We start from the raw sequence: 27,722 nt of genomic DNA, 5'->3' as shown, positions 1-27,722 counted from the left end.
ACATCTCTGGATTGGAATGGTAACTAATTTGCTGTCTTGACCTTGACAATTTACGTGAAACGTCTATGAGTATGTATGGTTTGTGGAGCTCTGGCAGATATGATATGTCAAATGTCAAATTAAAAATGCCCAAATTAATCAAATTAATTTTTTAGCTGGGATACATTTTATGAAATAAAATTATGTTCTAAATACTGGCTGTTTTTAATCTTATTCGCCACAGTCTATTATACGATTTTATCTCAAACATTTTGAACACATCTTTTATTGGCAAATATTTGGTTTAATACCTTATTTGTCAGACCTTGAAAGATGACAGGACCCAGGAAGTGGGAGGTTGGCTGGCAGGTGAAAGCTTAAAAACTTGATTCTCCAAAAAAGTACATTACAAAAAGACCCATGAAACCATTAAAAAAATGATATGATCGTTAATTGCTAACATGGGATTTGAAATTAACAGGTTTCAAGGAACAGTAGATGAAGAACTTGTATGCCCTATATGTTCAGGTGTTCTGGAAGACCCCATTCAGGTACAGATATTATGTTATGTCTTGTTAAAGTTTATAATTTTATGTAATGTATGCACTCATATTAGTAGTTTTTGATGCCTAAAAAGCTGTTATATTTTTATTAAGATTAAAATATAACTTTTTGCTTTTTTCTATTTGTATATGGGGTTTGTTGATATGTAATGTTGATATTATCTTGTAGATAGTTTTTCCTTAAACAAAGTTACAGTCAGAACCAATTGCAAATCGGTGGGATGCTTATTAATAATAGCTTTTAATTCCATCTACAATTTTTAGACATTATTCCTGATCTAACAATTTATGGATCTACATCTTTTTATATGGTAAAAGTGGTTTGAATCAAGTTTTGGGCTTGTAAGTTAAAAAATTAAATTACATAAGGAAGACCTAAAAATAAATTACTTAAACTGTTGTATGTGCTAAATATTTTACTATTGCTTTGACAGGGCCAGGTTTTGTTGTATTTTATGTTGTACAAAACCTAGGATTGTGCATCTGTTTGGGAGCTATGGAATCAACTCCAAATAAGGCTTTACAAATAGAAGCTTCAGAAATGCCATTCATTAACACCTTGGCTGCGTTAGGAGACAAATAGACCTTGTATTACACAGTTGGCTGTGTCAACTGTGTCGTAATGTACTGGGGCAAAGGTTCACTATGGAACATATGATATGCCTCGTAACATACCCAATGTAAGTTTATAAATACCTATCTTTAAACTCAGCCAAGGTGTTAAGTATAGAAGAGAATATCTCGGCCAGAAATTTAGCCAATTTAATACGTTCATTCCATCTTAAACAAAAAACATTTGGCTGGTACCACATACTTAATGGCTCATTTAGTAACAATATACCACTGTCAACACTTGTATGTCATGGGCACTCTTGATGAAACCCAAGTACCAACACATTGTCAGTGTGGGCATTGAACCAGTTAAGCCAGATTTAACAAATAAATACTGAAAGCTTAAAAACTTGCTCCCATTTTGTCAGGCTTTTGGAATCGTGTCAAAATTTGATTGTGATTATAACTTGGTTGACAGCTTCGAACTTGAATATTTTCATTCTTTTTTGTATAAAGTTAAATTAGTAAAACCAAGTTACCATGAAAACATTGGTATTAACTCTAACATATTAAGAACATTTTTAGAGGATTGGCCACACTCTGTAAATATATATACCTACATATGTATCTGAGAGGTTAGTTGGCACTGGATGTGCCTTTCACATATCTACTAATAAGACAGAAAAAATGTTTAAATTAAGCCATGATTTTTCTATCTTCAGTGTGGAAGTCATAGCAATTTATGAGGCACTACAATATTTTAAAGAACTTGAAGATACATCTGCAACAATTATTTCCGACTCTCTTTCTGTTCTTCTTGTTATTCAAATGATAGATTTTTCCAATCATAATTCAAAGAACTATATCCTATTAAGAAAATCCTTTTTGAAATTCATAAAAATCAAAGAAAAGTTAATTTTTGAAGGGTTAAGGCTCATAATATGAATAGGACTAACACATAATGAATAAATATGTTGATGATTTGGCTAAAAAGCCATTGAATGATACTTCACAGGGCCAGCAATAACATGCCTTTAAGGGAAGCACTACAGGACATGCCTTTGTTTAGGGTGGGCCAAAATGAACTTTTTTTGTTGGTGTTATACAAAATACTAATTTAAAAAACCAAAGGGTGCCTATGCTAGTTTTACAGATGACAACTTATACCCTAGTGCCAGGACTACTTCAAATTACCATAGGTTTTGCATACCTGATTTAGTAAATAGTGTCCTCAACTTAATGTCCCACTAAGCACAGTGTTAAAAAGCAATGACAAAGTCAATCAGGGCGAGATCTTGTGCAAACAATCTAAATTTCTGTATTCACTTATTCAACCTTCCGTTCCAAATACAGGGTGATTGATTAGTAGGGTAAAGCTCAATAGCTCCGCTATAGTAATAGATAGCAATAAAAGTTAATAACAAAAATTTTAGCCACCTTTGAGCTTCACATTACAAAATTAGTTAGAATGTTACAGAGTGTTCGATAACACAGTGGCAGACCTAACTTATGTTTTTTTAAATGGAACACCCTATATTTTATTTTATATTCGAAATCCTGTTAACTTCTCCATCACAAAAATATAAAGGTTTAGTATGTTATACAGGGTATTTACAAAGTTATAACCAATTTTGTATGAAAATCGTAACAAGTTCAACTCCCTGTATAAATAAAAATAAGCACAAGAGCAATGGTTTATTAATGCCATATTTTTTTATTTATTGTCAAAATTTTTAAGAATTATTGATATTGCTAATTTTCTTTATATCAAATACAGGGTGAGTCAAAACGTAAGTACATTATTTTCTCAGTAATATTAAATGGAACACCCTATATTTTATATCATTATTGAAAAGTAACATTAATCTACTTTAATTTTTATATAACATTCCCTATGCCCCAAATTTATTAGTATTTTCATTTTTCAGAGCAAATTATTTTAGGTGTTTAAATTTATCTAAATTTTAAGTAAGCCATGACTGAGTTGACACTTGAAGATTACCGATTATCAATCCGGTAATCAATGTAACACTGCAAATAAAGAAATAAAAATAATTTATTAGTAATACATTTTACAAACAAAAACACAACCACTACATGCAACATTTTTGAAACAATTAAAAACTATCTTTTTATGTAAATGCAACAAATAAACAAAGAAAATTAGTAATAAATTTTACAAAAAAAAACACACAAACACCAAATACAATATTTTGTGAAGACAATTAAACACTACTTTTGTATGTAAATGTAAACAATGTAACAAATAAAGAACGAAACATTATTTATCAGTAATACATTTTGCAAAAAAACATCTTTGAAAAAATTAGAAGCTACTTTTAATAAAATATTTTTAATATTCAATTACATAAGGTGTTCAAAATTATCTCCTAACACATTTATGTACGCTTAAAAATGATCATTTAATGAGCTACTTACTCTACTTGCAATAGTATTCTTTTTTTTTCTTTCCTTTAATGAAATTGTTAAGACTGGCTGAGTGGCTAATGCGCCTAAGCTAAAACAGCCAGTTTTTGTATGAAATTTGTTGTCCCTGATTTTAGAAGTGTTTTCTAAATTGTATGAATACCAAATATGGAATCGTGTAGTTGCAACTATTGAGTATTTTGAAAGGCATCTTTGATTTTAGGCTTTAGTTTGTGAACATGCATTTTGTAAGGCATGTATAACAGAATGGATATCCAGACAGCCGACTTGTCCAGTTGACAGACAGATTGTGACTTCGCCGCAGTTGCGCCCAGTGCCAAGAATCATTAGGAACTTACTTTCAAGGTAATATTAAGTATTGTTTAGGTAATCTATTATTACTTTAAGAGCTTTTTTCAAGAATCGTGAATTGACCACATAGGACAATCAATAAGATATTAATATATGTAATAACAAATTTTAGAAATCACTGAAATCTTCCCTAAAAATAAAAGTTAAAATCCATTGATTCGTTTTCCATAGAAGCATGTTTAAAGTCTGCTTATTGTTGCAAGTAAACTATGCTACATGTCGAATTTTTGATAAAAATACATTTGTTTTCCTTGAATGTTCTATATAAAAAATTCAGAATTCAATCTAATCTGTATCATATAAAAAATATTGTTTGAGGGATAGTATCACGAGGTTTTTTCCTGGTTTTCCCTCGTGATTTACTATGAAATCTCTAACGCGAGAATTTTACTGTCATCGTTGCATTTGGTTATCTTTTTAAAGACAGATCACATGCTATGATTTTTTTGTGACGGATATTCTTGAGTTGGGATTGATTTCATGTAATCGAATGAGCTATCTTTTAGTAAAGTCGTCCCAGGAACGCAACTCATAAATATTGGCGATATCATTTTAAAGTCTTCTACTTTAAAATGTATAATATACGTCTGAATTGCCAATATAAATGAGTCAGAATAAATAAATTATTAGAAGATTTTTTTTACTTAGCAACATTTTTGTTTATTTTAGTAGTATTTTGTATTTTGACAACGAAACCCGATTTGGGCTTTGAAACGTTAATAAAATCATTTTTTTGGTAAAATTGTGGCTTATTTCCCATTAAAAATAGTTGATTATAAAAATGCCACAAGGAAATAGCTTCAGAACAACATTGTTTGAGGGATCATCCATACCGACGTAAAATATTCACTTCCGTATTCAATGCAACCTTTCTGTTGCAGAAAAGTTTCAGGCTTCATGGCAGAGGGGCTTTTACCCAAGCTGATGCTTCAGTGATGGTGTTTGATGACACAGTCTTAGATTTTTCGTGATTGTTTTATCCCATCAAAAATTATTTTTTAAGTGTAACACTTAAGGGCGTAGACGCAAAATTTCGCGCCAATGTGTTTTAAATGCATTCATTTTTTTCGAATCCTGAGAAAACTAATAAATATTTTTGAAAAATTTAAACGCAGAATGAAAGATTGTATTATTACCGAGGGTCGAAAGTCCCTTAGAATAACCATACAGTTTCTTTTGAATAAGATATTTAAAATTCAAAATCACACTAAACTTTCTCCTTTTTTTCACCCCTGTTCTTATTAAAATAAACATGGGATTTTTTTAGCTTGGTAAACTCGGTAATAACGCAATATTTCATTCTGCGTTTAAATTATTCAAAAATACTTATTAGTTTTCTCATTATTCGAAACAAATTAATGCATTTAAAACATATTGGCGCGAAATTTTGCGCCTACGCCCTTAATATAGACCAATGACTCTAGGTAGAATATAGGTCACTCAATATTTTTTGTCTACTTTTATCTTTTTCTACTCCCTCATCTCCTGAATTTTTTTTCTCTAATTTGCAATTTTCATCTTTGATATATCCTCTAGTAGTTGGTTTTTCAATTTTATGTTTGGCCTTCCTCTTGGTCTGTTTATTACTGGTTTCCAGTTCGTTATCCTTCTTTCTTAACTGCAGAACTCGCTTCCATCTTGAATGGTCGTCCATGATAGTTAGGTCAGTTAATGTGGCTACGTCCATAATGTGGCTCTGATGCGATGGAGAGACAATATATGGTCAGATTTAAGAACAATCATTGTTCTTAAATTTGACCATATTATATTGTCTCTCAGATTTAAAAACAATAATTATTGTTCTTAAATCTGAACAATAATTGTTCTTAAATCTGACCATATATCAGAGGCGTGCGGTCCATGGAAGCGGGGGAAGCGCCGCTTCCCTATTTATTCGTCGATATAAGAAAATATATTATTAATTAATATTTAATAATAAAATTTTTTCCCTAATCCAAATAATCTACATATTACCTAGCCAATAGTCATTGAAAAATATTAAAAATTAATCGCGTACGAACGAACTCAATATGCACACAATTCAACTATTTGGTCCACTCCTGGCAGAAGCGCATCTCAAAATCGCCGCTTGTCATGCAGTTGTCCCTTTTAAAATTGGTCAGGGTTCAATGACCGCAGCCACTAGTCGCGCGAATTTTGGTATGCCATGGAAGCGCTCGTCGTATCGCCTTCCCGAAAGTGAGATTCTCCGACTGTTACTTTACTGTTGCTAAGGGGTGCTTAGGTATTACATACATTCGCTTAAAGAATATTTCGATTTAAATTTTTTGCAGAGATATTTCCTTTTACTGATCTTTTATTTGACATTTTACAGAAATCAAATGGTATTGCATTTTGTATAAGACAAATTGATGACTTTATTAATACGATAATTAAAAAAACGAGAGCAGTTTAAAAATATTTGGGATAAAACTGAACATGTGGGGTTTGAACATGAAAGAAAAATAATGAAGATTGATAATTTCGGAGACAGAGAGACAGAGAAAACAGAGGAAACAAAGAGACCTTTTGATAATATTCTACAACAAATGAATTCTAGCTTTCAAAATTTTAACGATTTAAAATTTGTAGAATTATATATAATCTTAATATTTCTAATTATAATTCATCAAAATTTCCCACAGAGGAATTTATGTCATTACGATTAAATAATGAAAATTTTTTGATATCCCAGCTTTGCATTCTCAGTTAAGTATCATTTATGAAACAACTGACATGAATGATAAAGAAATACCCATAAATCTGGGATTTCTTTATAACTACTGGTTTAAACAAGTCGCTGTGTGAAGTGGTCAAGTTGTGTGAATTAGTACTACTAACTATCCCAGCCACAAGTGCATCAGTTGAACGAAGTTTTGCAGTATTAGATGCATTAAAAGTTTCAAATTAAGAGTTTAAAAGAAATTCAACAAGCGAAGACAGACTTTGAAAGTTAGCCCTATTATCCATTAAAAAAGACTGCATTCAACAATTATCAGAAGTTGATAGGAGAATAGACCTCGAGTATAAATAAGTGTCATTTTAGTGAAAGTTGTGTGTTGTGGAAAATGCCTCGGAGTATATATTTTTTTTAAATATGATTCTTCTTTAGAAAACCAAGCCCGGCGCGAGCACTCAAGGCCCGAACTAGCAATACAGATCAATGATAGGTCACTAGTCACTAGAAATAGCGGGAATAGAGTGCCTCACGCATTCACGCGTCACGGATTTAGTGTGTGAGTCCTTGTACGCAGGACGTCTCACATAATTAAGTACTTTGCTAATAGAGAGCCCCTGCGCATCAGAGTGTTATCAGGTGGAAAGTTGCTCGACCCTCGACCCTTAAGAAAATATTTTTATATCCTTATTGAATCGCTTCCCCTTTCGAAAAAGTCACCGCACGCCACTGCCATATATTGTCTCTCCATCGCATTCATGGGAATCCTAAGGGCCTTCTTCCTGTGGGGGCTTTCTCCCAGATCAACTTGGCACCTCCTAATTGGTGTGTCTTTTATATTGTAGTATTTTCCCCCTCAGTTATATTTATTATTTCATGGTTCATCACATCAGTCTTCTATATTCTTCTTGTTCTGCCTTTATTTGGCCGTGTATTCTTCTCATATTTTTTGTTTCAATTATTCTTAGTTTCTCTACACCTCACGGTAGAAGAGAACCGGATTATAAACATATTCTTAGTTTTTCTTAATATTTTTTTGTATTACACATTATTTCCACTCCATATGCTATATCTTTGAAGTGGTGGACAAATTCACATATACTTAGGCTCCCTGATCACCAAGGAGAACAACATGATGGAAGAAATCAAGCTAAGGATAATCCTAGCAAACAAATGCTATTTTGGACTGAGTAGACATATGAGAAGCCAAAAAACAAAAATAACCATATACAAAACCCTTGCTTATACAACCAGTGTTGACATATGGATCGGAGACATGGACCATCTCCAAGACAGATGAAAACCTTCTGCTTATATTTGAACGAAGGATCCTGAGATAAATATTCTCTAGAGGAAAATGGTGTTTGGAAGAGTAGATACAACTACGAGGTATACCACAGATATTCTTTTTCTCATGATCATCTTTTGTCAAAATAACTGCCAATATTTGAACACACATTTCAAAGTTCTCTGGAAATTTTGTGATTTAAAGACATTCTTAAAACAATTTGAATTCGTTATTCATACTGTTCGAGTTCGTCTTGACGTTTTGTATGATAATTAAGTTTATCTAACTTCAGCAGTTGAATCTGCAGAAAAAAATATAATTATAAAATAAATAGTGAAGTGACAGTGACGTACCAAATTCTGTTTTTCTACAATGAACAATTCACACATACGGAATACATACAACCAGTGTCTATTTTGGTATTAGCAGAAATTGTAGGTAAACAGCAGGTCCACTATTAATATACATCCAGGAACATGTACCCAACTCCCAAACAATATCCGCCCCCAGAAAACACTTCCGAAAATGCACCAAATTCCGTTTACTACTGTCAAGAGGCAAATACTCCTATAGCAAACATTCCACAAAATCAATTCATTTTTCCAGCACAACTACAACAATTTCCACTACAATCACAACCAATGTACTACGTCCAAAACAACCCATCCACTGCAGAGCAGACCTCAAAAAGACAGATAAATCTTGAAAATATACATTCAGATATTGAGTTTAGCGAAGACGAAGACAAAGAAGCCCAAAATAAGAACTCATGGCAAGTAGTCAAAAAACGTAAATTTAAAAATAACGATTTTAATTCTTCCAATTCACCACCAACAAAAATACAAAATCGATACAGTGCATTATCAAACGACGAGAACACTGAACACATTGAAATAGAAAAACAACAGAAGGTACCGCTACCAAGACCACCTCCAATATTCATATATGGTGTCAAAAACTTTAAAGATATGCTCGATAGCTTTGCACAAATTATACAAAAAGAAACCTTCTATACCAGAACCCTGCCAAACGACACTGTCAAAGTTATAACACATACAACAGATACCTATCGTCAACTGGTAAGACATTTACGAGACGAAAAAATCGTTCACCACACTTACCAAATAAAGGAAGAACGTGCCTACAGAGTGGTAATAAGACATATCCATCACTCTATACCCACAACAGATATAACAAAGGAGTTAGAAAATGCCGGCCATAAAGTTCGCAATATAACCAACGTCCGACACAAACAAACAAAGGAACCCTTATCCTTATTTTTTATAGACCTTGAACCCAAGAGTAACAACAAAGACATATTTAATCTAGAATTCTTATGTCACACCAAAATAGCAGTGGAAGCACCAAAGAAGAGAAACTCAATCATCCAATGCATGCGTTGTCAAGCTTACGGTCACAGTAAAACGTATTGCACTAAACCACACTACTGCGTCAAATGTGGAGAACAACATGATACAAAATCTTGTAAAAAACCTAGAAACACTCCGGCTAAGTGTGCACTATGCAAACAAGATCACCCTGCTAACTATAAGGGCTGTGCTGTCTACACGGAACTAGTAGAAAACAGAAATATGCCAAAAAGAGGAAACCAACAGCCCCAAAGAACAACATTTAACAACCCACATGTAAGTAATGAAACAAATCAGCTAAACACTACTCTACAAAATCATCATAGAACATATGCAAATGTGACAGCAAATCAAATCAACCGCGACCAAGAACCTAAAACTAACATAGAACTACAACTAATAACATTCCTTAACGAGTTCAAAAACATGTTCTCACAACTCATGAGTCAAAATAGTATGATATTAAACTTACTCACACAAGTCATTAACCGAAGGGATTGTTAATGTTAAACATAATTAGAATTGCCACATGGAACGCTAATGGCCTGCTAAACCATAAGCAGGAAGTAATCACTTTCTTAAACCAGAATAAAATCGATGTACTGCTTGTTTCAGAAACCCACTTTACTGATCTAACTATGTTCAATATTCCGCTCTATACTACATATAGTACACCTCACCCCGATGGTACTGCTCATGGTGGCTCGGCCATAATCATACGAAGCTGTATATCACATCATGAATTGCCAAAATATGCAACAGAAAAAATTCAAGCAGCAATTGTTCAGGTGAATGCAACGCCATGGCACTTTAACATATCTGCAATCTACAGCCCACCTCGTCATGCAATCTCCACAGATGAATACAAAGCCTTCTTTCAATTACTTGGCAGTAAATTTGTAGCCGGGGGAGATTGGAATGCGAAACACACACATTGGGGCTCAAGACTCATAACAACAAAAGGTCGTAACCTTTTAAAAGCAATGACCGACAACAACTACGATTGCCACACCAACGGAATCCCTACTTACTGGCCAAGTGACCCCAGAAAACTTCCAGATGTCCTAGACTTTTACATAAGCAAAGGAGAATCCAGAAACAACTGTCTAATAGAATCCAGCTATGACCTCTCATCTGATCATACACCAGTTATTATGAACAAGAGTACCACAGTTATAACCAACACACCCCCTCCTCGACTAGCGTCAAAAAACACCAACTGGGCAGATTTTCAATACTACCTAGAAGAAAACATTAATCTTAATTTGCGAATCAAATCTCCACACGAGATAGATACAGCAGCTCAATATTTCACCACCCTTGTGCAAGAAGCGGCATGGCAATCTACACCACGAACTGAACGCAGACCGACACATACAACAAATGTTCCCCTACACATTCGGCAACTCATTGCTGAAAAACGTCGTGCGAGAAGAAACTGGCAAAGATCTCGAAACAACATAGATCAACATATATACAATAGACTACGTAGACAACTTGGAGTAGCCATCAAAGCTGCAAACAACGAAACCTTCGAACATTACATTACAAACCTTACAGCAAATGATCAGACGCTATGGAAGGCGACTAAGAAACTCAAGAAACCATACACAACTATTCCTCCCCTCCATAAACCAAATGGCGAATGGGCTCGTTCCAACAAAGAAAAAGCGGACGTCTTTGCTGAACATCTTACGAGTGTATTTCAAACCGAGCCACCAGACCTTGATGAAGAAGTGGAAGAACTAATTAGCGCAGCATGTCAAATGTCCCTTCCAATCAAAAGTTTTACTCCTATAGAAGTCAAGAAAGAAATAATCAAACTCAACTCACGAAAAGCTCCAGGTTATGACTTAATCTCGGCACAAGTACTAAAACAACTTCCTCGTAAGGCCATTATTATGCTAACAGTAATATTTAATCGCATGCTAAGTTTATCATACTTTCCAAAAATATGGAAATTTGCAGAAATTATAATGATCCTTAAGCCAGGCAAAGCTCCCAATGAAGTAACATCTTATCGACCCATCAGCCTACTCCCAATCGTTAGCAAAGTTTTTGAAAGATTGCTGCTACAAAGAATATACGCAGATCATGAATTCCTAACATTACTACCAGAACATCAGTTTGGTTTTCGGGAAAATCACTCTACTACACAAGTCCATCGAATAGTAAATGAAATATCAAAAACTCTCGAAGAAAAGAAATACTGCAACGCTGTATTCCTAGATATCTCACAAGCGTTTGACAAAGTTTGGCACAGAGGACTGCTTTACAAAGTAAAATTAGCACTATCTAGTAACTATTTCCTCCTAATCAAATCCTACTTATCAAATAGATATTTCTCAGTAAAATTCAAAGACCAACAATCCAGCCTCTGTCCTATTAACTCCGGAGTTCCGCAAGGTAGTGTTCTCGGACCTCTGCTTTTCTCACTCTACACAGCCGATATACCAGAGTCTCCTAACACTACGATCGCTTCCTTTGCTGATGACGTAGCAATACTAGCAGTAAATGAAGATCACATACAAGCCTCACAAGACCTGCAACACCATCTGGACATACTCAGTGAATGGTACAAAAAATGGCGAACTAAAGTAAATAAAACAAAATAATCTCAAATAACGTTTACAAACCGCCACAACACATGCCCACCTGTAAGAATGGAAAATGTACGAATACCAACAGTAACAGAAGCTAAATACCTTGGCCTCCATCTTGACCAACGTCTTACTTGGAAAAAACATATACAGACTAAAAGAAGACAACTAGACTTGAAATTTCGGCAAATGTATTGGCTCCTTGGACGCAGATCAAAACTCAACATCCAAAACAAAATTCTTCTGTATAAAGCAATAATCAAACCTATTTGGTACTACGGACTACACCTCTGGGGCTGTGCAAAGTCAACATCACTGAATATCATTCAAAGATTTCAGTCGAAAGTTCTAAGATCAATAGTGGATGCACCCTGGTATGTAACTAATCAAACACTTCACGAAGACTTAAATATACCTTTCATTAGAGAAGAAATCCATCGAGCCTCGGAATCACAAAACGAGCGTACCATTCACCATGACAACGAATTAGTAAGGGAATTATTTCATAATGGCCCTGTCACAAGGAGACTAGATAGAACCTGGCCTCAGGACCTATTTTAAAACTTTAAACATAAATAGAATAAGATGAGACATCATTGGAAGTCTCTTCTTCATGACCAAAAACATGGAAAAAAAATTTACTTAATACTCTTTTAATGATGTAGATTGTAAATAAACATAATTACATAAAAAAAAAAAAAATGATCATCTTTCAGTGCGTCACAGTTTTTCGATTTCTTTCTAACGCATTAAATTGTATGTGACAGAAAAAAAGGCACGTCGGTGATTACATTTCGTCGGTGACATTTATAACATTTATTCTAGTTATTCTAGTTGCCAATAGATGGCGCCATAATAAAAAAATATTTTTTTTTAATTAGATAATAATATTACAAATATAATCTGTATAATTTATAAGACTATACAAATCAAAGAAAATACCATTTTATAAATGCAAGAAACACATTTGATTTGTTTTTATTCCAAATTGAAAATAAAATGTGACAACTGTCAGATTTAACTAAAATATCATGTTAGAATAAATGTCATAAATGTGTATTATCACGGACTTACCCTTTTTCCTATCATTTGTTACGTACTGAAAAATGCTCATGAAAAGGACAATATAAACATATATTTGGTGGTAAAAACGTAGTATCTCTTATAAGCAAAATCACTGCAGAACAACCCTCCTAGAAGAATCCTTATGTCACAACCTGTGGGAAGTAGAAATAGGGGTAGGCCAAAACTCAGATGGAAGGATGGTGTAGATGAGGATGGGAGAAAAATAGGCGCAGCAAACTGGCAATGTTGGGCAATGGATATGACTGACTGGCGTAATAGACTTAGGAAGGTTGAGGCTCTTTCATAGGGCTGTAGCACCATTGATGATGATGCTATCGAAGGTCTAATTTCCACACTCCGTTCCTCGCTTTTTCGACACTTCTTCTCCATTTTGTACTTTCTACCTCCAAGTATTTAAAGCAGTTGATCCTCTGGAATTTATTTTCACCGATTTTTATTTCTGTTATTCTGTTTACATCGTCTGTTGTACTTTTTAACGTCTGTACTTTTGTATTCTGATTGATTATTAGTCCTATGTTCTTTGCTTTTCTTGTCAACTTTAGAAGTGTTTTTTCTAGCTTTTGTTCGTCAGGCGCTACCAATACTAGATCGTCCACATACCCCATGATTTGTATTGATCTTTGAATAATTTAATAATTTAAAAATTAAACTTCTTTTTCTTCTAGACTTTGTATTACTTGTGATAACGCCCAGTATGGGTGTACCCGCGTGCTAAAACTGGATGCTTTAACCGCACATTTAGAAGAATGCGAACACAACCCCAAGAGACCGCTACCATGCGAACAGGGTTGTGGTCTTATTATCCCCAAGGACGAATTAAAGGATCATAATTGCGTCAAAGAACTACGAGCCTTGATACATACACAACAGCAAAAATTAAATGAATTTCAACAGGAGATTACCGAACAGAGATTTTTATTGGCTGAGCAGAGAAGGGAGATGCAGTTGCTTAAAGTAAGTAGTGGTAAACTCAATTGTATACATATTTAAAATAATCAATGACAATTATAATATTTTTAGGATTTTATGCGAGCAATGAGGATCTCTAATCCCTCAATGAGGGCAATCGCTGATGCTATGGAGAGAGATGAAGTACTGCGCTGGAGTAATTCCTTGCAAAGAGCCAGGGTAACTAGATGGGGTGGAATGATCTCAACGCCAGATGAAATTTTACAAGTAAGTGTTGTTTTTTATTACTAAATATCGATAATATTTCTGCCAATTAAGCTCCGAGGTTGTTGGTCCGAGCCAGCGCATTGTCGTGTTCGCTTTCCACATTTCGGGCCTTCTTTTGTGAATTTTTTCTTGGAGTGTTCATAAAACCTTCTGGTACCCATTCAATGTGAACAAAAATCGAAAAAAAAACATTGAACTTCCCCCTGGACTTGCTCAGCCTCGCTTTTTTGCTCTCGGAGAGTTAGGGTCTCCACCACATGGAGTGCTGGGTCATATTGAAAAATCCATATTTCGTTAAATTATGGCCATTGACAAATGGTCTGAGTGAGTTTCAATGCATTCCAGGTTATTAGAACAAATGTTTTCTGTTCCTCAATTAAGAGACTGGGTACAATTGGTCCCACTGATTGCTTATAAATCTCCGTATAGGGCTCTTGTATCAAGGCTACATCAAACCTTGGCATAGCATCAGTAAGTTCATCCGAAGCTGCCTTACTATGCTGGAGGTTCTGATTTAATTGTCTTTAATGATACCGTTCCAAGTTTAAATGTCCTGAAATGAGTGGCCCTCAATGCTTTATACGATCCCTCGCAAATCGTGTAGACTAGGGTTTGCGCGTCCTCCCCAATCTTCAGATTTTTCAACAACCAGTATTCTGTCTTAAGGTGTTGCCTCTTTAGACGGGTCCTGGTCGTGATGGTTGCGTCATCAGCCTATTTTTCGGAGACGCGGGTAAGGATTATGGGGCGCTTGGGCATATCATTGGGATCAGCTATATTTGAGTTTACTCCCTCCCACAGGCCTTCCGTAGTCCTCGCCACTTCAGTAGTCCATTTTTTTTTTGTATACAGAGAGGATCTAAATTATGGAATAAATTCATTTTCTCTAAAATGGACGACTTTAGAGAAAAATCTCGAAACAGGTCGATTTTTATTTTCAAATTACAATTTTTTGGCATATATTTCTGAGCGTGATGACGTAATCGATGATTTTTTTTAAGTGGGAATAGGGGTCGTGTGGCACCTCATTTGAAAGGGTGTTCAATTCTCTATATAGTAATATAAACATTAATATCATTATTTATATAGGGTGGCCAAAATAATAATTTTTGAATTAAATTAATTGACCAGAAAAGAAGATTTTATGCAATTTATTTAACTCAAAATACATTCTATCGCCGTCAGAAAATAGAAAAAAAATGTTTATTTGGCAAATAAACATTGCTTTTCGCTTAAATTAAATGTTCAAACTGCCAAGAGGTAGGTGGGAGGCTGTTTGTGATTTAATTTAAGCGGAAAGAAATGTTTATTTGTGAAAAACATTTTTTTCTATTTACTGACAGCCGTACAATGTATTTTGAGATAAATAAATTACATACATTCTTCTTTTTGCGCCAATTAATTTAATTCAAAAATTATTTTTTTGGTCACCCTGTATAAATAATAATATTATCGTTTATATTACTGAATAGAGAATTGAACACCCTTTCAAATGAGGTGCCACACGACCCCTATTCCCATTTAAAAAAAATCATTGATTACGTCATCACGCTCAGATGGATGACGTCACTAGTATGAAATATGTGCCAAACAATTGTAATTTAAAAATAAAAAACGACCTCTTTCAGGATTTTTCTCCAAAGTCGTCCATTTTAAAGAAAATGAATTTATTCCATAATTTAGATCCTCTCTGTATATGTTAGCAAAGTTTATCCACAAGGGCCCCTTCATTAAACGATGTTTTTTGGAACTACTGAAGTTGATTCTGATCTCCGATAGGAGCCTCACCAACTGCTTATTCCAGTTTGTTAATGATCAGGTCTGCTTGAGCCCTATCACCTGCACCTGGTCCCAAATAATGCATTTTTCATCTCTTATTATTACAATATGTAGGTTATTTCAGTAGATATTTGACTATTAAGGAGGGGTATGGTCTGAAATCAATATTTCAAGCAAATTTTTGTGAATTTTTTTTGAACCTGTGGTAGAATTTTTTTTATTTTTAAATTAAATAAACATATTTAGTATAATTCAAAGTATTCAAAAAAAAATATGTATTATTGTTAAACAAAAAATATCTCGACAGCGCTACCTCATGGAATGTCTAAAGAAAATCTATGCAAAATTTCAGGTGGATTAAGTAGGTTTTTGAGTTACAATGTCCACCGCATTTAAAAAAACAGTTTTGAGAAAAAAACGTTAAAATTTTTGATAACTTTTATTTTCAATTTCTTTTTTGTGTTAAATCGTAAAGTGATGCATGCCGGAATATGTTTTTGAATCGCGGAGTAATTTACAAGAGAGAATGGGAACAGCTGTTGAACGTTTCTCATTACGCTTAAACGTGCTGGCGCGAAACCGCTGCAAAGCTAGTCGAAGGTAGGGATATTCAACATGCTTTTATTCCGGTTATTTTGCTCCGATAAATCTGAAATTTTCAGATAGCATTCTTGAAATAATGTACTTTCATTTTAGACCAGGGCTCATCTGTAAAAATATTAGTAAATTTGAATGTTGAGAGGTGACTCATATTTTTTTGCAGAAATTGCTTGAAAAAACTCATATAATAATATTTGAGTTATCCTCCCACTCAAAAAGGTTCGAATTTTTTCTTCGTTTTTTGATTATAGCTTTAAAAGTATTCATTTCCGCAAAAAGTTGCACTGATATAAAAGTTGCGTAATTAAATTTCCTACAATATAAGATTGCTTGGTTAAAAATTATAAAAATTGTCACCCTTGTGGCAAAATAGCAATAATTGCGAAAAAAAAAACATAAAAAAACGAGTATTGTCATTTTACGTTTTCCAACCATTAATGCTACACTTAAGACTTTCATATTTCACCCAAAAAAACTTTATGATATAATAAGGGCCGGTTGTTCGAACGCTAATCAAAAATGATCATTATCAAAAATTTAATTACTGTCACCAACTGTCAATGTCAACTTTGTTTGGGTTGCTGAAAACATAATTATGGATTACAATTATAAAATTAGTTAATCAATTATGTTAATAATTGTTATGTTAATTGATTAACTAATCTCATAATTATAATCAATTATGTTTTCAGCAACCCAATCAAAGTTGACATTGACAGTTGGTGACAGTAATTAAATATTTGATAGTGATCATTGTTGATTAGCGTTCGAACAACCGGCCCTTAAACAATATTGTCAATTTCATTAAGATCGGTTTAACAGGTTTTGCAAAATAAATTTTGCAATCCAGCTTTCGCAAAAAAATTCATTTTTTCAAAATGTTGCAGGACTGAAAATAAAGCAGACAGCAAGTTGAATTTTTTTTTACATATAGAAGAATACTTTACCTTTCATTTGCCATGTGCAAAATTAAAATTGGTTAACTACCACGGCGTCAGGAATTTTTTTAAATAAACATTAATTTTTGGTGCTACGCGTAGGACAGCGGATAGTTTGCTCTGATTGGGCATTCCAATGACCTTTGATAATGATTGATAAATTTTAATTTTTAGTACATTTCGATATAAATAAATAAATTTGTTTATTGCAAAATAAAAACACATACTCTGTCCTTTGAAATAATACTTTTTTTAGCAAAAACTTTCTTTGTTGATACATAGTAACTTATAGGCCTTGGGCCCGCATATATAATTATTATTTATGACCACACCGTTGAAACTTTTTGTACTTGTTATTTGGGTGGAGTCGGACAAATTTTGAGCTTGGCGCATTATGGTAGTGGGGCGTTTGTCTGTCAAGCGGTGACGAAGTTGTCAACTTTATGCAAGAAAAAAATTTATTACCACATTGGTCATTCTATTTTAATCAATGGATTTTATCATATAAACAATGAAAACAATTTTGTCGGACAAAAATATTGGCGCATACGACGCGTCGGACACGCTAAATATGTCAAATTTATGAAAATAATAAATTTATTACCACATGGATAATTTTAACGGTATCTACCATAAAGCATTTTTACAATAATGTGGTAACCTTGTCGGACAATTTTCACGGGGCATATGCGCAGTCGGACGCGCCGAAGATGTCAATTTCCTGAAATTTTTTTATTTACAACCATTTTTCCGACAACATTAGTAGGTTATAAGTAATTATATTCTTAATCAAAAAATCAAAGTGTCGGACAAAAATATTGGGGCAACTCGACAGTCGGACAAAAAATTTAATTTTTATTAGTAAACTATACTTTCCAATTATGCTGGGTTCGTGCATCCCCTATTTTACAACCATTTTTCCGACAAAAGTAGTAGGTTACAAGTAATTATATTCTTAAACAAAAAATGTAATTGTCTGACAAAAATGTTGGGGCAAACGAACAGAAAACTTAATTCTTTTAGGCTATTGACGAGGAGGTATTATCAAAAAAAAATTTTAAAACAGAGTTTCTCGGTTACTTTTGAATCGATTTAGCTGAAAATTGGTACACACACTAAGTAAAGCATTTAAAAGGGTATGACGTAGGTCGTAACCCAAAATTTTCTTAAAAAATTTTCCAACAAGAGGGAAAATTTTAGAAAAATTGTGATCTGATAATGTGTGTATATACTCCTTGAACAACGACAAACATCGTTCTGTATTTTTTTCTCGAATTAAAAAAAAATTTTCAGCACATGTATCAGGTTATAAGTAGTTATATTCCAAATCAAAAAATCTAAGTGCCCGACATAAATAGTGGGGCACATTTAAAGTCGGACAAAAAATTTAATTTTTATTAATAAACTATACTTTTAAACTATTCTGGGTTCGTGCATCCCTTATCTTTACAACCATTTTTCCGACAAAAGTAGTAGGATACAAGTAATTATACTCTTAAACAAAAAATGTAATTGTCTGACAAAAATGTTGGGGCAAACGAACAGGAAACTTAATGTTTTAGGCTATGGACGAGGAGGTATTATCCAAAAATATTTTAAAACAGTTTTTCTCGGTTATTATTGAATCGATTTAGCTGAAAATTGGTACACACACTAAGTAAAACATTTAAAAGGGTATGACGTAGAGCTGTACCCAAAGTTTTCCCAAAAAAATTTCGGACAAGAGGGAAAATTTTAGAAAAATTGTGATTTGATCATTTGTGTACATACTCCTTGAACAACGACAAACATCGTTCTCTATTTTTTTCTGGAATTAAAAAAAAATTTCAGCACATGTATCAGGTTTTAAGTGATAAGAAAAATTGTGATCTGATATTTGCGTATATACTCCTTGAACAACGACAAACATCGCTCTGTAGTTTTTTTTCTCGAAATAAAAAAAAATTTCCGACACAAGTATCAGGTTATAAGTAGTTATATTCCAAATCAAAAAATCTAAGTGTCCGACAAAAATATTGGTGCAAATCCAAAGTCGGACAAAAAATTTAATTTTTATTGATAAACTATACTTTTAAATTATGCTGGGTTCGTGTACCCCTTATCTTTACAACCATTTTTCCGACAAAGGTAGTAAGTTACAAGTAATTGGATTCTTAAACAAAAAATGTAATTGTTCGACAAAAATCTTGGGGCAAACGAACAGAAAACTTAATTTTTTAGGCTATCGACGAGAAAGTAATATCAAAAAATTTTAAAAGAGTTTTCTCGGTTATTTTTGAATCGATTTAGCTCAAAATTGGTACACACACTAAGTAAAACATTTAAAAGGGTATGACGTAGAGCAGTACCCAAAATTTTCTTAAAAAATTTTCTGACAAGAGGGAAAATTTTAGAAAAATTGTGATCTGATATTTGCTTACATACTCCTTGAACAACGACAAACATCGTTCTGTAGTTTTTTTTTTCCAATTAAAAAAAATTTCCGACACAAGTATCAGGTTATAAGTAGTTATATTCTAAATCAAAAAATCTAAGTGTCCAACAAAAATATTGGGTCAAATCCAAAATCGGACAAAAAATTTAATTTTTATTAATAAACTGTCTTTTAAAAAATACTGGGTTCGTGCAACCCTTACCTTTAAAACCATTTTTCCGACAACATTAGTAGGTTATAAGTAATTATATTCTTAATAAAAAAATCAAAGTGTCGGACAAAAATATTGGGGCAACTCGACGGTCGGACAAAAAATGTAATTTTTATTAGTAAACTATACTTTCAAATTATGCTGGGTTCGTGCATCCCTTATCTTTACAACCATTTTTCCGACAATAGTAGTAGGATACAAGTAATTATACTCTTAAACAAAAAATGTAATTGTCTGACAAAAATGTTGGGGCAAACGAACAGGAAACTTAATTCTTTTAGGCTATGGACGAGGAGGTATTATCCAAAAATATTTTAAAACAGTTTTTCTCGGTTATTTTTGAATCGACTTAGCTGAAAATTGGTACACACACTAAGTAAAACATTTAAAAGGGTATGGCGTAGAGCTGTACCCAAAATTTTCCCAAAAAAATTTCGGACAAGAGTTAAAATTTTAGAAAAATTGTGATCTGATATTTGCGTACATACTCCTTGAACAACGACAAACATCGTTCTAGTTTTTTTTTCTCGAAATAAAAAAAAAATTCCGATATAAGTATCAGGTTATAAGTAGTTATATTCCAAATCAAAAAATCTAAGTGTCCGACAAAAATATTGGGGCAAATCCAAAGTCGGACAAAAAATTTAATTTTTATTGATAAACTATACTTTTAAATTATGCTGGGTTCGTGTATCCCTTATCTTTACAACCATTTTTCCGACAAAGGTAGTAAGTTACAAATAATTATATTCTTAAACAAAAAATGTAATTGTATGACAAAAATGTTGGGGCAAACGAACAGAAAACTTAATTCTTTTAGGCTATCGACGAGGAGGTATTATCAAAAAAAATTTTTAAAACAGTGTTTCTCGGTTACTTTTGAATCGATTTAGCTGAAAATTGGTACACACACTAAGTAAAGCATTTAAAAGGGTATGACGTAGGTCGGAACCCAAAATTTTCTTAACAAATTTTCCGGCAAGAGGAAAAATTTTAGAAAAATTGTGATCTGATAATTTGTGTACATACTCCTTGAACAACGACAAACATTGTTCTGTAGTTTTTTTTTCTCGAATTAAAAAAATTTCCGACACAAGTATCAGGTTATAAGTAGTTATATTCCAAATCAAAAAATCTAAGTGTCCGACAAAAATATTGGGGCAAATCCAAAGTCGGACAAAAAATTTAATTTTTATTGATAAACTATACTTTTAAATTATGCTGGGTTCGTGTATCCCTTATCTTTACAACCATTTTTCCGACAAAGGTAGTAAGTTACAAGTAATTATATTCTTAAACAAAAAATGTAATTGTCTGACAAAAATCTTGGGGCAAACGAACAGAAAACTTAATTCTTTTGGGCTATCGACGAGAAGGTATTATCAAAAAAAATTTTAAAACAGTTTTCTCGGTTATTTTTGAATCGATTTAGCTCAAAATTGGTACACACACTAAGTAAAACATTTAAAAGGGTATAACGTAGAGCTGTACCCAAAATTTTCCCAAAAAAATTTCCGACAAGAGGGAAAATTTTAGAAAAATTGTGATCTGATAATTTGTGTACATACTCCTTGAACAACGACAAACATCGTTCTCTATTTTTTTCTGGAATTAAAAAAAAAATTTCAGCACACGTATCAGGTTTTAAGTAGTTATATTAAAAAATCAAAAAATCTAAGTGTCCGACATAAATAGTGGGGCAAATCCAAAATCGGACAAAAAATTTAATTTTTATTAATAAACTATACTTTTAAACTATTCTGGGTTCGTGCATCCCTTATCTTTACAACCATTTTTCCGACAAAAGTAGTAAGTTACAAGTAATTATACTCTTGAACAAAAAATGTATTTGTCTGACAAAAATGTTGGGGCAAACGAACAGGAAACTTAATTCTTTTAGGCTATGGACGAGGAGGTATTATCCAAAAATATTTTAAAACAGTTTTCTCTGTAATTTTTGAATCAATTTAGCTGAAGATTGGTACAAACACTAAGTAAAACATTTAAAAGGGTATGACGTAGAGCCGTACCCAAAATTTTCCCAAAAAAATTTCCGACAAGAGGGAAAATTTTAGAAAAATTTTGATATGATAATTTGTGTACATACTCCTTGAACAACGACAAACATCGTTCTCTATTTTTTTCTGGAATTAAAAAAAAATTTCAGCACATGTATCAGGTTTTAAGTAGTTATATTAAAAAATCAAAAAATCTAAGTGTCCGACATAAATAGTGGGGCAAATCCAAAATCGGACAAAAAATTTAATTTTTAATAATAAACTATACTTTTAAACTATTCTGGGTTCGTGCATCCCTTATCTTTACAACCATTTTTCCGACAAAAGTAGTAAGTTACAAGTAATTATACTCTTAAACAAAAAATGTAATTGTCTGACAAAAATCTTGGGGCAAACGAACAGAAAACTTAATTCTTTTAGGCTATCGACGAGAAGGTATTATCAAAAAAATTTTTAAAACAGTTTTCTTGGTTATTTTTGAATCGATTTAGCTCAAAATTGGTACACACACTAAGTAAAACATTTAAAATGGTAAACGCAGAGCTGTACTCAAAATTTTTCCAAAAAAATTTCCGAAAAGAGGGAAAATTTTAGAAAAATTGTGATCTGATATTTGCGTACATACTCCTTGAACAACGACAAACTAGTTTTTTTTCTCGAAATAAAAAAAATTTCCGACACAAATCGGGTTATAAGTAGTTTTATTCCAAATCAAAAAATCTAAGTGTCGGACAAAAATATTGGGGCAAATCCAAAGTCGGACAAAAAATTTAATGTTTATTAATAAACTATACTTTTAAATTATGCTGGGTTCGTGCATCCCTTATATTTACAACCATTTTTCCGACAAAGTAGTAAGTTACAACTAATTATATTCTTAACCAAAACATGTAACTGTCTGACAAAAATGTTGGGGCAAACGAACAGAAAACTTCATTATTTTAGGCTATCGACGAGGAGGTATTATCAAAAAAAATTTTAAAACAGTTTTTCTCGGTTATTTTTAGATCGATTTAGCTGAAAATTGTTACACACATTAAGTAAAATATTTAAAAGGGTATGACTTGGAGAATGGAGAAGAAGACACAATGATGAACTCCAGACAATATACGGAGATGAAAACATAGTACGCTACATTAAATCAAACAGAATACGATGGGCGGGTCACGTACTAAGATCAAGTGACGAAAGACTTCTTAACGCCACATTCTGGGAAAGGCCCGATGGAAAAAGGTCAGTTGGTCGCCCAAGAAAGAGATGGAAGGACGCAGTAGCCAGCGATCTACGCAAAATGGGAGTACAGCAATAGGAAATAGCTGCTCAGGACCGACAACAATGGAGGGAAATAGTAAACGCGGCCAAGACCCACATAGAGTTGTAGAGCCAAATGATGATGATGATGATGACTTAGAGTTGTACCCAAAATTAATTTTGGGTATTAACTACAGTTACATTATTAACTACATTTTTTAACTGCAGTTAAGAATTTAATATTCACCATTGGCGCGCATACGGGTAATATGAGCCGAAAAATACGTAATTTAATATGAAGTCAAAAATGTATAAAAATTAATTTTTTTTTAAATTGTACCAAAACGCCCCATTATTTTTGTCCGACAAGTGATCCAATATGCATTACACATGTAAAAAACAGTACAAAATAAAAATAACATCTGTGGTAATAAATAAAAAATTTTCAGTAAATTGACATTTTCAGCGCGTCCGACTGCGCATATGCCCCGTGAAAATTGTCCGACAAGGTTACCACATTATTGTAAAAAGGTTTTATGGTAGATTTCGTTAAAATTAGCTATGTGGTAATAAATTTATTATTTTCATAAATTTTAAGTTATTTTTCGGGTGTAACTACAATGATATTATGCTAAAAATGATGGTGTATCGCATATTTAAAATGCGTTTATCTCGAAAACGGTTGAGTTTAGGGAGATGAAAGAAGTATACCTTTTTTAAGTAAAACTAATAGGAAAATAAAAATTTTAATGTCAAAATTATACAGAGTGAGGGATAAAAAAAATTGAACGTAATAAATGAGTGCTGAAAGGCATATGTGGCGCCCTCTGGGCAATGCATAATTTTTGGTAAGGAATATAGATTTCTCGACCCAAGAAACCCCCAGGTATAAAATTTCATGTTGTTATCTCATACCTATCAGGAAATATTCAATAATAAATAAAAAAAAAGTTTAAATTTGACACCCTGTATCTTGGCTATTATAAACTTTGTACTAAGGTAAGTTAGCTTAAATCGGCCTATTTTAACCTCAGGGACCTGAGGTTAAGCTATGCCCCATTCTTTACCAAACACCCTGTATGCATAAAAATTACTTTTTATTTTAATTGTACCAAAACGCCCCATTATTTTTGTCCGACAAGTGATCCAATATGCATTACACATGTAAAAGAACAGTACAAAATAAAAATGACATCTGTGGTAATAAATAAAAAATTTTCAGGAAATTGACATCTTCGGCGCGTCCGACTGCGCATATGCCCCGTGAAAATTGTCCGACAAGGTTACCACATTATTGTAAAAAGGTTTTATGATAGATACCGTTAAAATTATCGATGTGGTAATAAATTTATTATTTTCATAAATTTGACATATTTAGCGTGTCCGACGCGTCATATGCCCCAATATTTTTGTCCGACAAAATTGTTTTCGTTGTTTATATGATAAAATCCATTGATTAAAATAGAATGACCAATGTGGTAATAAATTTTTTTCTTGCATAAAATTGACAACTTCGTCACCGCTTGACAGACAAACGCCCCACTACCATAATGCGCCAAGCTCAAAATTTGTCCGACTCCACCCAAATAACAAGTACAAAAAGTTTCAACGGTGTGGTCATAAATAATAATTGTATATGCGGGCCCAAGGCCTATTAGAGAATAAAAGTTTATTATTTTTCAACATATGCAATTGTTTAAACAATATTTCACAAACAATAATCAAATTAGTTTGATTTTTGTGGAATTAAAATATTAAAATACAACAAAATATAGGGTAAGAAAATAATATATTAGATAAAGATTGGAGGAAATTTTGGTGGAAATCAACTTGAGTGAATCAACTCTCCTGGTGGAAATCAACTGTCCCTTTTGGTGAAAATCAACTGCGCGTAGCACCAAAAATTAATGTTTATTTAAAAAAATTCCTGACGCCGTGGTAGTTAACCGATTTTAATTTTACAAATTGCAAATGAAAGGTACAGTATTCTTCTATATGTAAAAAATTTTCAACTTGCTATCTGCTTTATTTTCAGTCCTGCAATATTTTGAAAAAAATAATTTTTTTGCGGAAGCTGGATTGCAAAATTTATTTAACAAAGTCTATTGAACCGAACTTAATGAAATTTACAGTATTATTTTATTATATCATAAAGCTTTTCTGGGTAAAATATGAAGGTCCTAAGTGTAGCATAAATGGTCGAAAAACGTAAAATGCGAATACTTGTTTTTTTTATGTTTTTTTTTTCGCAATTATTACTATTTTGCAACACGGGTGACAATTTTTAAAATTTTTAACCAATCCTGTATTGTAGAAAATTTAATTACGCAACTTTTGTCGGATGTGAATACTTTTAAGGTTATAATCAAAAAACGAAGAAAAAAATCGAATTTTTCCTTAATTTTTTGACATTTTGATTATTTAAACAATATTCCGGACCTTTTTGAGTGGGAGGATAACCCAATTATCATTATATGAGTTAATTCCAAGCAATTTCTGCAAAAAATATGAGTCACCTCTCAACGTCCATCTCAAAACAGATACGCCCTGGACTATTTAGAATAATCAAACAATCGAAAATTTCAAAATTTTCAAACCATACCCCCACCCTTAAAAACACTGACATCATGACGGAATATTTTAGAGAATGATCAAAAGGACCTTAAACGAAATGGGATGTCCGCCGCATATTCTCGACGATCTCATGGAGAACTGCCACGAACGCAGATGGCCCCCAGGGCTGTGTTCGTTAGAGACTCGCCAAAACAACCGCCGACAATACGAGAACTACGTTTGTAAGAGGGTGCCTGGCAAACAGGCCGTTCTGGTGCTATCCTGCGATAACGGGCACATGGGCGAGGACATGATGGTTGAGCCGGGCTTGGTCATGATCTTCGCGCACGGAATCGAATAAATATGTTCTTTGTGAATTGCGAGGAAGTAAGTTGTAATATAGGTCTGGGTGTGTGATTTTATGAGTACTTATGAACAAAGGCTATGAGCGAGTTAAGATGGTAAAATCTGCACTGGATTGATAGTCTAATAGAGTTTGGCATGTAAAATTTGTCTATTGTATATTCATAATTATGACCCCTTTCAGGCTGGCACCTCAGTGGATACAGGAAGTAGCAATAAGGGATGAAAGGGGAAAGTTAGTGTAGTCTTTCAAGGTTTTCACCTCCTATTTTGTTAAACCTCCATCGATTTGCATGAAAATTGGCGACTAGTTAGAACATACCTTAGGAAATAAAAATGATTTGGTGCCAACTTGCACTTTTACCCTGGGGGGTGGATACCACCCCTTCTCGGGGGTAAAAACGATTTTATTAAAAATAATGCCACAAATCGATAGAGGGACAAATTATAAGTAAAATTTGTCATATCATGTTATTAAAATAAATCAATACTTTTTGAGTTATTAAAGATCAAAGATTTGTCTGTTTAAGAGCACGTGCGTGAAGTTACGGATGATAAAAAGAACATGTTAATTTTTTGTATGTTACTAAAATATTATTTTTCTATTATTTCGATATTATAAATTTAGCAAAAGTGTATCCGAATATGTCAAATGTACTCATTATTGGACACTCCAAGTTTCTGGACATATTCAGTTTATAACGAAAAAAAAATTCAATTAAATATCGAAATAATATAAAAATAATATTTTACTAACATACAATTAATTAACATGTTCTATTTATCATCCGTAACTTCACGCATATGTTCTTAAATAGACAAATCTTTGATCTTTAATAACTCAAAAAGCATTGATTTATTTTAATATAAAACGAGGTCACTTTGTGACAGATTCAGGAGTTTTTGTAAATTTTAAGATATCTTTTATGGAATTATTACATTCCAAAATTTACTTAAGAAACTTATATCTTTTAACTTCTAACTTAGCTGGATTTCACTGGGAAAAATTTACAAACAATACAACAATTTACAAAAATATTTGTCACAATCTCGCCCCTTTAATTGGGGTGACATTGTGACAACGTAAATTCTGCATACAAGTCTAAAGTCGGAGTTTTAATGGGTCGGAAATGTGACAGAGATCGCCTGTAATTATAATCTGAATATTAGATCTATCACAAAGCCGCCCATATGCATGTGAGCATATGTAGTTGGTCTGTCATAAAATCACCACACCAGTTGAACAGAAAGCTTTATTAATAATAAAAACAAATGTTATTAACCACAAATAATAAATAAAAGAAGTTAAATAAATCATTTTGAATCGGTAATAATTCTAATTATTCACATAAATGTCTATTTCAGGCACTTGAAAAATTGCTTTTCGAGAAATTTGGACGAGTGAATTTATTTTGGCTTGTACAACATCAGCAAATTCGTACAAAAACTGGTCTTCCCAGTCTGGCCACTTCCAAAATCTTCCAC

General features: G+C 32.9%; 1 protein-coding gene across 1 annotated transcript; it reads left to right on the top strand.

Moving 5' to 3' along the window:
* Window positions 1-220: 220 nt before the first annotated feature.
* Window positions 221-26,693, top strand: LOC126880553 (E3 ubiquitin-protein ligase NRDP1). Its single transcript, XM_050644484.1, has 5 exons — window positions 221-530; window positions 3,745-3,887; window positions 13,580-13,868; window positions 13,935-14,090; window positions 25,966-26,693. The coding sequence occupies exons 1-5, from the start codon at window positions 441-443 to the stop codon at window positions 26,233-26,235; spliced, it is 948 nt and encodes a 315-aa protein (XP_050500441.1). The 5' UTR covers window positions 221-440; the 3' UTR covers window positions 26,236-26,693.
* Window positions 26,694-27,722: the final 1,029 nt, after the last annotated feature.

The sequence above is a fragment of the Diabrotica virgifera genome, chromosome 2, assembly GCF_917563875.1.
Source record: "Diabrotica virgifera virgifera chromosome 2, PGI_DIABVI_V3a".
NCBI lineage: Eukaryota > Metazoa > Arthropoda > Insecta > Coleoptera > Chrysomelidae > Diabrotica > Diabrotica virgifera.
The sequence above is the reverse complement of the archived record's forward strand: the minus strand, read 5'-3'. Positions and strand labels throughout refer to the sequence as shown.

Coding starts and splice junctions, on each gene's coding strand:
- LOC126880553 (XM_050644484.1), top strand. CDS start 441: ATGGGATTTGAAATTAACAGGTTTCAAGGAACAGTAGATGAAGAACTT. Junction 531..3,744: donor TTCTGGAAGACCCCATTCAG/GTACAGATATTA, acceptor CTTTGATTTTAG/GCTTTAGTTTGTGAACATGC. Junction 13,869..13,934: donor GGGAGATGCAGTTGCTTAAA/GTAAGTAGTGGT, acceptor TAATATTTTTAG/GATTTTATGCGAGCAATGAG.